The following is a 10967-nucleotide window of genomic DNA, read 5'->3' on the forward strand; positions in this document are numbered from 1 at the left end:
ACGCTACTGTTTATACGTGCGCTTCTATCATACAATATGCTAGAGCTGACTTCATCAGCGTACAATATTCGGTCCAATACTCACGTTGGTTTAAAGTAATTTTCTTTTGATGCTACTTTTTTGAGACCTTGAAGTAAAGATTTTCTTTTGGTCGTAAGCTGCCTTGTTTAAAAATCACTTTCAGCGGAGGCGTCTGTCAAGCAAAATAAAAAAAATGATACTGGTTAGCTGGCCTACTACAAGGAACTATAAAGGGCTTCAATGTAAAAAACTAACCTTTTTGCACAGAAACGTAACCACCGAGGCTTGGGAGAGCAATCATCTCCCACCCCCAAAAAAAGTTTATGTTGCCATCCCCAAAAATAATTGTTTTTAATACCTTTACAACGTTTTAATGACATTGTATTACATGTTGAATGACCATTCATAAATGTTTGGCTGTATTTAGTAGCTATAATTTTAAACCAACTCGTTATTTCAAATATTAAAATATTTGCTCCCCCAACAGTTGTTTTTGTCCCTAAAATTTTTTTTGTAGCTACGTCACTGTTTTTGCAACAATTTGTCTAGGTGCCAACTTACAGGGGTGTCCTCACACGTATCGAGGTAGAAATGCTGCAAAAGTTTACAAATCGTCATTTTCACTTCAAAGATTGCAAATCTCTGTCCAATGCAATTACGTGGACCGGCACCGAACGGTTGGAAAATGATTGGATCAATCTTGCTCATGTCCGCAAATCTGAATAATATCGAAAATATACAGTATGTAACGACTATATTTATCAACTACCACTCAGACTATCAACTTATAGGTGACTAACGATTTTGACTGCTATCAAGCATAGCAGATCAGCCTCCAAGTCAAATTTGAAGTTTGCACGTTGGAAAGATCTGCGTAGACTATATAAGTCACCATTTTTATTTTTGTCGTATCCAGGTTAACGCCCGGTGGTTGAGGATTTAGATTTAAGTGGACGGGAAAGCAAGGAAGTCAAGTTTTGTGTGCATTTTCAAGAATGTGTTTAGGTGTCTTGTCAAAGACACAGCCACATGTTCTTGTGCGGTGTCGAAGCGACGCCCTTTCGACTGCGGTACCAGAGTTCTCACCATTCGGTTATGAAGGCGACTGATCGTCATGATGCAACATCATGGACACTAAAACAATGGAAGACAATACAGAGATAAAGTCAGCGCTCCCAATTTGGAACAAAAGTTCTCGAGCTGTTAAAATGTAGCCTATTGTTGGGGTGAAAAACAAGTGGAAGCTGTCATCAATGTACCGTACCGATAAAAACAAAAGTAAAGCAAAGGTAGCTGCGTTGTTTACGAGGATTATACACTTATCTACTATTGTTCATTTGATAATATAAAATACAAGTCTGAGAGTGAAGGCGCATCGATTTTGTTGCATTTGGTATCAGTTAAACATCAATCCCCTGGAAAGTGGGAGTCGTATCTTATTAGTTTGATTCGATTTTGGCTCCGTGCTTTCAAAGACAGAGAAAAATCTTAAAGCATTTCAATTTGGAGATGGATTTGGAAATGCACGTCCCCATACATTAAATTACTTCTGCAGCAATTAATCTGAAGATGCCCATCATCATGGTGTGCAAAAGGTTAAACGACATTTTTAAGTGGTTATCTTAGAATAGAATATGATCTTTGCATTTTCAGAATGTTTTGAAAGAAAATGAAAATCGCAAACAGATCAAAAACGAAACAGATAGGTGTCGTTGTTTCTTATCACAAGTATTTTCATTTTTTGTTAGACTTCCTTGCAAACTAGGAGGCTATTGATTGAAAACAATGTTTGGCTTGTTTTATAACAATACTTTAAATTGTATACCTCTCTGGTTTGTACTCCCATGGTTCATCCCAATACTCTTCATCATGAGCCATCCCGTACAAAGGAACATCCACATGAGTCCCAGCTGGGATTCTGATCCCATTCACTGCGATGTCTTTGTCCGAACAGCGGGAATTTCTATCAATTTAAATAAATTTATTAGAAAAAAATGTTTTTCCCTCTAAACCAATAGTTTTTGAAACAATGATTTAACGAAAAGTTTCTCCATCAGTAGGTGATTATTATTGAATGGAATGCCATAGTGTTTTTTCCTTTGGTTACTCGAGGCTGAGTTTCATTTTTAAGAAAATAAAATTTCAGTGATTGCAACTGTAAGCTATCAAAGTTAGATTCTGTAGACTTTCTCTCACTTTGTTTCGGGGCCATATCTTCTAAAATATTTAAGCTGTTGTAAAGCGACAATAAACAAAATAAGCCATAACTTTATTACTATTACTTGGTTTTGGCACTCTATGGAAAACATAGCAATGTTTTACTCATCTTCGTTTGAAAATTGTTTAAAAAAACGGTTTAATATTCTACAAAATAAACTTTAAAAGTAATAAATATGCTGAACCATGGCCGAACCTTGGCACTACTCCATAAAGTCTTTGAGATTCCTTGAGGCACATATCCAAAAATTTCATTCTGTTTATTCCTTCATACGTTAGCCCACCCTGCTGTAGTTAAGAAGTATCTGAGATGTGTTGTCAATAACCAACACACAAAAGGTAAACCACGTCCATAAGTCACAACACTGCGTATGTATTTTCAGTCTCATTCAGTTATCCAGATGTGATCTTGTTTGATTTGACTATTCACACTCAAATTTAAAAGCACACAACAGCATGCAAAAAACACTAATTCATCTTATTTACGTATTCTTCCACTGTGTCATCTATTTCCTTTGCTAGCTTTCTTTGTACTTCTTTTGAGGTTGCAAGGCAGTACGATAAGAAAACTAACGTATTTGCTGTTGTTTCGTATCCAGCAAGAATCATAATAGAATTTGCTATGATTTCGATTCTTGTTATTCCTGAAAAGTAAAAGTTCCCGGCAATACTTCGGTGTTTACTGCAGAAATATTGAAATAAAAGTTTTTGTTTTTTACAACCTGCATGACTTATTGCACGCGCTATTCAAATTCTATAAATTGAGATGCTGCCACTGAAACTAAACTTCTCAACTGGACAGTTTCAGTTTTATTTCCAACCATTCAGTTTTATTTCCGATCATCCAAGCAAAAAAAAAAAAAAACAATATCACAAGCAAATGGGAAAGAAAAACTAAAAAAATTAACCAAAAATACCTAAATTTGTAAAAGCAGCCGACACCAAGGTACAGTAGTCTCATATTTTTGTGAGCCAAATAGGGGCGAAAAATGTCGCAGAACATAAGAAAAAATTTAATCAAATATAGTTATTACTTTCTAAAACCTCAACAGCCTATTTCACCCTAAAAGGAGGGTCATCAGAAGGTCCTTATGCTTATTCAAATAAAATTTTCTATTTGTACAAGGACCTTCTGATGATTCTCCTTTTAGAGAAAAACAAGCTGTAGAGGTTTTAAAAAGTAATAACTATATTTGATGCACGGTATAATTTGCTCTGCTTAGCTTTTTTGCTTGGCATTGAGCACTTTTTGTAGTCTTAATGGTATTTATTGCTTAAGAAAAAAATATATAAATATTGAGAAATGAAAGTTAGGCCAATTGTTTTGTTTGGGTTGGTGCATTTGTTTGTAAAACATTAAACTTAAAAATTCAAGACTAGCGTAGCAATTGCCCTCAAACAGTGATACTAGGGCACTGTATCACTATAGCACTTTACTGACCGCTTTTTAGTGTTCCAGCTTTGACATCAGTTTCAAGGATTTCATTTTTTAGCATTTGTTGCATGATGTCGACTCTCTGCAAAGACAAGCAAAACACTTAAAATCAAAAACTGCAGTAAATAAGTTTCAGTTGGCCTACAGCAGACACATACTTGCTTTGCACGTTTGCCAAAACAGCCGCAGCCGATAATCAAAAAGAGTTAAAAATGCAGATTCTTATTATTGATAACCCTTATTATTATAAAATTGCTTTTGACAATTAACAATAGATACTTTCTCGTCACCGTTCTGGAAAGTTTGATTGCGCTGTAGTTCTATTATATGGCTTCTATGATAAGCTTATTGCACATGACTCACCATCTTGTGGTTTTCTTGATTTTTTATGATTGCTTCAATAAAATTCTTGAAGTATGTCATCAAATCATTTGAAAACACAGAGTAGTTCAACTTTTCTGCTATTTGTTCAGTCCATGGTAGCAAAGCTATAAAAGAAACAATTGTTTTTGTTGATTCCATTAGGTATGCTTAAAGTATAAGCCTTAATTCGACCAACTCAGTCGGCCTACAGGCCTATGATTTTTCGGCATCAATCAAGTACAATGAAGTCAGGTCGTTCAATACAGCAATACTTAGTACGAAATTCCACTTTTCTCCAAACATTTTTAATTGCCCTTTTGTACATTAATTTATGCTTAATCTTTAAATCTCTGCAAAAAAATTGAGAAGCACGGTTCAGGAGTAGAAGAAGTGACGTCACTTCGGTGAGGGCTTTAGGCTTAATAATAATAATCGTGTTTTTTATTTCCGCCCATTGCGATAACATACAGTACACTGATGCGATACAACAGACGGCATGAAGCAGCGAAGTGACATATAGTTTTCTGCTCCCCTTATTTTGGCTTGCCATTAAGTGTCTTTGCCGAGACACAGCCGCGTACTCTTGAGCGGTGTCGAACCCACGTCCTTTCGACCACTCGGCTACGCAGCCGTCCAAAGTGCTGCAAAGAATTCTCACCCCAAATAAGAAAAAATGTTTAGCGTCAAATATCTTACGTGCTGATATGTGGTGCTTTGTAAGCTCTTTTTGCGGGAGCCCTTGCTCCACGGTCGAAAGGCCGCCAGCGACACCTATCGAGGTCCCGTTTACTTACAGAATTTTCAATCACCGGGTACCATGCTGATGCTTCAAAAATGCCTTAGCCTACTGTAGGCTTAAAAAGAAAGTGGTAAAACACAGTTAAACAGTGTTAAGCATACAGAAGGCTATTTACGTACAAAAAAGAACAACTAAGAAGGAGTTTCTGAACGGAGAAGAGTCGAAAAATTGCTCGATTCTTTTGACAAGTTCGTCTTCGTCCTGAAAAAATATCAAGAAATAAATCATAGCCCTTGTCATATCGGTACCGAGAATAAAGCAGTGTTTAAAAAAAGACTAAAGATGAAACTTGAAACAAGTGGGTTTTAACCAGTTTACCAGCAAATACAAAAAAAATTTGCCATTTTAAAGAGATTTGTAAAATCTAGGTGAAGCGCAGAAGTGGAATATGAATAAATAGGTTTTCAGATGAATCTAGTTTGTTAAATGAGAAAAAGATGGTTTGCATATATATCTTTTTTAACTGCAAGGCAATGTTTGAAAGATATCCACCCAGTAACCTACTTTTCCTCCTTTCAGAATTCAAAAATGTTTTCTAATTGACTTCGCCATACAACGTTATCTTGCTTCTTTACAACTCTACCTATTAGCCTACATCAAAATGTAAGAACTACAGTTTTTAAAACTATAAAAATTCACGCTTAATTGATCATTACATGACATTAAAACCACGTTTCAATGGCCTACCTCACTGTGTAAGCTGACTCCAAATCTAGTGGAACAATTCAAAGCAACAGAGAGCTTTCCGAATATTCTGCAAAATATTAATCGAAAAAGATACAGAAAGATTGGTCATGGCTGTGTCGGGCATGGTTTTAAGCCAACAGCAGTGGCGTAGCCAAGGGGGGGGGGGGGGGGGGGGGGGTTTTGAGGGCTACAACCCCCCCTTTGGCACGCGTGTGACGTCACGATATTGAGAATGATGCTTTCAGTCTAAAAAAAAATTGCCAAATTTTTAACAAAACTGCATTAAAAGAGCGAGTTTTGCCAACACCAAACATTCAAATATCTCAGCCAGGAATTAGCAACAAGAAAACATAGAGACTTAGCTTTATTTCCGAAAAATGCCGAAGAAAACATGATCTTATCCTTTTGCTATGCCACCGGACAGCACCATTTTACAGGAATATTCATACCCAGATTTTTGTTGAAAATGCTCTCAGAATGCACCAAATTCAAAGTAATTTTTCAAAATTTTCTGGGGGAGACCCCCCAGACCCCCCGCCGCTGGGTCGTCATAACCCCCCCCATTCAAAATTCCTGGCTACGCTACTGGCCAACAGATATGGTAACAATTTGGTTCATGGCTTACTCTTTTGGCTGACATCTTCCGTCGTTTTCTTTAGATATTTTGCTCAAATTTTCAATCATTTTATCAATGCACTGTTCCATAATCCAGATTGTGTCTTTAAGTTTTGATGTAGAAAATGAAGGAGAAAGTGTGTTTCTGTAATTTATCAAATTCTTTAATGTTTGCTTAACCAAAAACAAGGTTTTGAAATCAACGTAAAACATGTGAAAATAAAAAGTATCCTGCTCAGAGAAACAGCCTTAATGTAAAATACAACTTCCATGTAGCCTAGTTTTTATATTCAATTTTTCTATTAGTAGGCACAATCCAAGTCTCAAGGGATGTAACTGTATGCCATGTTTTCTTAAACAGCTACTAAAGTCAAATCGGCCCTTTTAACATTGTTTTCACGTCTGCAGACGTTGAATTAATGTAAAAAATGCTAGTTGTGTGTACTTTAAGTTTAAAACACAAGTTTCATCTCCAAACTGTAGTCCATTGCATTATTTTGGCTGCTTTGATCCGTAGCACGAACCCTTTGTTGCGACACTGATCGTAATATCCTACTATAAAACTACGAAAAATACTTCTCGGTGTACAGTACCGTATTTCGTGTCTTCGAAACTTGCTTTTCCACCTATCAACTATAGTCCATGTAATGCCTCACTGTAAAATATTAAGGGCTGGGCTTCCAACCAGTTTCTGATAGCTGTTTCAACCTCCACGTCATTGCAAAAATGTAGCCTTGTTAAACTTTTTTTGGAAAGCCGAACGAAGGTAAGTCAGCTGTTGCCATATACGAAAAATTTAGGAGACGTACACGTGAGGTCCAGCCAAAAGAACTGATGACTTTGGGTTTTGCGGCTGGCGTGAAGCCTAATTTTGTCACGTTGAACCTATCATGCACACACTTTTGAATACCCCAGTGAATCCACGATCTTTATGAGCACTCTCTGCACTTGCTTTTAATGTATCAGCTATCCCATTAATAGTGAGATAAAAATAAAAAAAAGCTATCCCATTAACAGTGATGACTGATGCGTATGTTTTCCTTAATCAATGTATCGGCCTGATCAATGTTAACAGAATTCTGAACAGAAGAAAGTTTACTACTTCTTCTACTTCTTCTTTTGCCTTATGCGAAGATTGCTTTGGCCAGGTTCTTCGTACGACTATGCCAGTCATGGATTCGTAGGCTATCACTCTCCTCCTCACTGTGCTTTAGTCTACTTCATCGTCACCATGCAGCACTTGCTTCAGCTGTGGATGCTTCAGCCTTCTGCTTCAAAGCTGTTTCTCTTTCTGACAGTAGAAATGCAATAGCAACTTTTTGTTTTGCCGAGATTGGTTTTGGCAGTCATGCCGGTTTTACTTTCTAACGAAGAAAATATGGAGCGATATTAAAACTTAGAATAATAATTGCAAATTGCAATAGATAAAACGTTTTTTTATTTAAACAAAAACTGTAAACCTTCGTTAACAAGTTATGAACAGTAAAAAAGTCACATGGTAGTAAAATGGATGTTGGAAAAAATTAAATCCTTTGTACATAAGCAACATATTCTGTAGAAAAAAATAACTTGCATTCTAAAATAAAGAATCAAATCGAACCGTATTCGTTTCCACTGATTTCCAGAAGCAGCAGTTAAAGCCACATTCATTTCACTTCCGTTTATTTTGTTAAATATATCCTGAAACCAGAAATTCATAAAATTAAACTAACTTAGAAATAAAATTTAAAAAAAACAGTGGGATCATTACTCTTGTCTAGACCTTAGATAAAGTTCCACATCAGTCAGAAGATATTTATTTAGCACGCGCAAATCTAATTGTATTCATTGTTTTTATTGTGCTAGCTCTGTCCGCCCTGATAACTCAGTTGGTTAGTGCGTCACTTCTGGAACGAAGAAGCTTTAAGATCAAGCGGGGCTGGTTCGACTCTCCGGGTGTGCGCTTGAGCAACGCACGTTAAGGACTGCTCTCCATTCAGCGGCATCTAATGGATGGAATAGTTCCCCGGCAACAAGACTTCAACAATCGGAAACTTCACTCTGTCAATCTCGGTGACCGGGCCTGCGTCAGTGGTTCAAAGCCTCTACAAGTATGCGAAACTGCCAGGATTAAACTCTGCAAGAAGCTTTCCCAGTTCGAGGATAAAGATTCAATCAATCAATCAGCATTGGCAAAAGTTAGTTCTTACTTTTCTGTTTTGAAACGCAGCAAAGTCTTTGATAAATATTTTTTTCAGAATTTGAGGATCACTGATGCATATCCTAGGTCGCAAACCCATGTACGATCTGTAAAAATTAATTTTGAAGAAACAAATTTGTTACTTGATAGACCTACCACCGACACAATTATTGCTTACTGTTATCCGAATATAAATTTGTCGGTTAACCGGATAGCATAAAAGTAACGTTGCAAACACGTTTTTAAACCTTTTTAGCAAGTTTAGGTGTCCTTATCTGATAGGATTGTGAGTTTTTGTGACTCACAAACACAAACGACGGAAAATTATGCTATTACTTTTTGTCAATACTTGAAGTATTTTAATATGAGGACTGTAAATAGATTCAGTCAAAAAGTTTTGAATTTTTGGGTATACTTTGAATTGACTAAAGTTTGCAGAAGAAATGGCAATAGGAAAAAATGGGAAAATATAAATTCTTGTAAAGTTGTAAAGTATCCACAGGAACAAAACTCCTTTTCTGTTTACACGATTTAACAATCGATGCGTTGTGCTAGATAAGAAAAGCGTTGCAGATACAATAAATATTGAAAATGTGTAACTTTTTCATTTAGATGACATGTGTGGACATTCACGATAAACTGTGTGACGATCAGATGATATTGTAAGCCACGATTTTTATAAATTTTGGAAAAGCAGTTGACTGACGATTACTGTGTATTATCTGGTTAACCGATTAGCTAAAATATAAATATCCTGGTATATCCGTTATCAAGATAAGCTTAGTAAAATTGATTGATATCCGAACTAACCTTGATCACTACTGAAAATCAACTAAATCACCAACTTACCACCGAAATTACGCTTCTCCGCTGATGAGTTTTGCCAAACAGAAAGTATGAAATCAAATCAAGTTATTGGGAAATTGGGCTAATCATGGGCTGACCCATGCAATAAAATATGATGCCTTTCTTAATAAATAGCGCAACACGCCGTGCCGTGCAGGCCGCTTCTCTCAACTTCCTTCATCTCATAACTTATATAGGCTAGTTTAATAAATTGCAATGATTTGTCTACCATTCACTCACCCATACACCATTCCTAACCTTTTCTTACGAACAAGATCCTGATCGAACATCTGAAAGTTAAGCAATTTAACTTCATTGTCGGTATAGAAGACAAACAGCAACACAAGATTAAACACGCGAGTCTTACTATTTTAATTATATCTTGTCAAAACATTAAGGAATACGCAAAGCTAAGCCAAATTCCACTTGAATACATGGTCGATCGTGGCGATGGCCACCCCCCTCTAAAACACAGACAAACAACTTTAGTTACGGCACATTCAGGGCCGGATTTAGCTGATGGGGGGCCCGGGGCACTTTTAGATCGGGGGGCCTCGCCCAAAAAAAACACCTCTACGTCTACAGTAGCATTAATCCAGCACTGCACTGCACAACATTTTGCAGAAACTTCAAAGGCTGAAAGAAAAAAAATAATAATAACATAAAATCACATTTTTTCCACGTAGGGGAGCCCTTCAAAAGTCGGGGGCCCGGGGCACCTGCACCCTCTGCCCCCCCTAAATCCGGGCCTGGGTACATTTGCGGGCCGGATTAATGTGGACCTACACATCATTGTGTTTTGTTGAAACCGCCCCCATTCTAAAGCTACTTGCTGGATCTTTTTCTGGGTCACAGGCCGCATTAGGTTTTTATTAGATCTGCGGCTAGACCTACATCTTCAGACCTATATTTAAAAAATCTATCAGCGCATACTTCATTGCATGCGTCGTACTAACCACAACTAAACGAAATCCAAAAATGATGACCTGAGATGACCGAGAAATTGAGTCATCACCAAAAGTATATTGTAAATTGGTCAAAGCCTGTCCCTGAGCAAAATTTTATTTAACAAATGACTTAATTTCGCTATAGCACACGCTGGTGTTGGCATACAAATAAAACCCTCAACAATTTTGGAAAAACTTTAACTACTTCTAAGAATTACCCCGTCAAATGAACTGTTTTCACGGTTTAAAAAAAAGCTGTTTTCTTGATAACGTCGTCGGTGTCTCATTTTTCCAAGGTTTTATTTTCAATGTGGAGTAAAACTAAGATAGGAAACGTTCTTTTAGCTCATAAACAAACGGATTTGTTTGCTTTTTCGAGTTCTGAAAATTATTCGGTATATGCTACAGTTAGTTAGGTTACTTACATGATTCGGATTTTTAAAATAATTTTTCAAAATTTCCAATCCAAGAATAGATGGAGGGTCATGAGGAATTTTTAATTTCTTCAAAATCTGCCATTTGTAATGAACATAAAATCTGAGAAATAAAGAAAAGATTTCATTCATATGCAAATAATAATCGGTAGTCGTTTTATATAGTTTCGTCACTATTGGTCTATATACAATAGGCTACTATCAGTTGACAATAGACATAATTGACAAAATTGTTGCCGTATGGTCAAAAATAGATAAGCTTATAAAGTATACAGGTTAGGCCAAGGTCATAAAGACTTAATTGATATTGTAGCTTACCGAATTAAAACTAAAGCGATGAGTAAGAGAACCCATGTTCCACAGACCAAATATCAATCGGAATCATTATTCTCACTTTTGGTAACCTGGCCGAGGACCCAGTAAG

General features: G+C 36.6%; 2 protein-coding genes across 2 annotated transcripts; both read right to left on the minus strand.

The window, feature by feature from the left end:
- Positions 1 to 112: 112 nt before the first annotated feature.
- LOC145772375 (cytochrome P450 3A17-like) lies at positions 113 to 4855 on the minus strand. Its single transcript, XM_082584254.1, has 8 exons — positions 4846 to 4855; positions 4037 to 4161; positions 3680 to 3755; positions 2725 to 2882; positions 2435 to 2523; positions 1847 to 1984; positions 583 to 739; positions 113 to 193 (listed from the first exon to the last, which is right to left on the minus strand). The coding sequence occupies exons 1-8, from the start codon at positions 4853 to 4855 to the stop codon at positions 113 to 115; spliced, it is 834 nt and encodes a 277-aa protein (XP_082440380.1).
- Positions 4856 to 4966: 111 nt separating this feature from the next.
- LOC145772376 (cytochrome P450 3A56-like) lies at positions 4967 to 10967 on the minus strand. Its single transcript, XM_082584255.1, has 7 exons — positions 10862 to 10967; positions 10535 to 10646; positions 9403 to 9452; positions 8327 to 8423; positions 7738 to 7817; positions 6148 to 6282; positions 4967 to 5036 (listed from the first exon to the last, which is right to left on the minus strand). Exons 3-7 carry the CDS (start codon positions 9450 to 9452, stop codon positions 4967 to 4969), a joined length of 432 nt encoding a protein of 143 aa, XP_082440381.1. The 5' UTR covers positions 10535 to 10646; positions 10862 to 10967.

The sequence above is a fragment of the Aplidium turbinatum genome, chromosome 6 (genome assembly GCF_918807975.1).
Source record: "Aplidium turbinatum chromosome 6, kaAplTurb1.1, whole genome shotgun sequence".
Lineage (NCBI taxonomy): Eukaryota > Metazoa > Chordata > Ascidiacea > Aplousobranchia > Polyclinidae > Aplidium > Aplidium turbinatum.

Bases quoted from the DNA above. Each gene is read 5' to 3' on its own strand.
- LOC145772375 (XM_082584254.1), bottom strand. The intron at 3,756-4,036 runs GTGAGTCATGTG...TTGTCTTTGCAG, and splicing joins ATCAAGAAAACCACAAGATG to AGAGTCGACATCATGCAACA. The intron at 2,524-2,724 runs GTAAATAAGATG...TAACTACAGCAG, and splicing joins ATGACACAGTGGAAGAATAC to GGTGGGCTAACGTATGAAGG.
- LOC145772376 (XM_082584255.1), bottom strand. From the start codon at position 9,452: ATGTTCGATCAGGATCTTGTTCGTAAGAAAAGGTTAGGAATGGTGTAT. The intron at 6,283-7,737 runs GTTCGATTTGAT...GATAAATTACAG, and splicing joins AATCAGTGGAAACGAATACG to AAACACACTTTCTCCTTCAT. The intron at 5,037-6,147 runs GTAAGCCATGAA...ATATTTTTTCAG, and splicing joins GGAAGATGTCAGCCAAAAGA to GACGAAGACGAACTTGTCAA.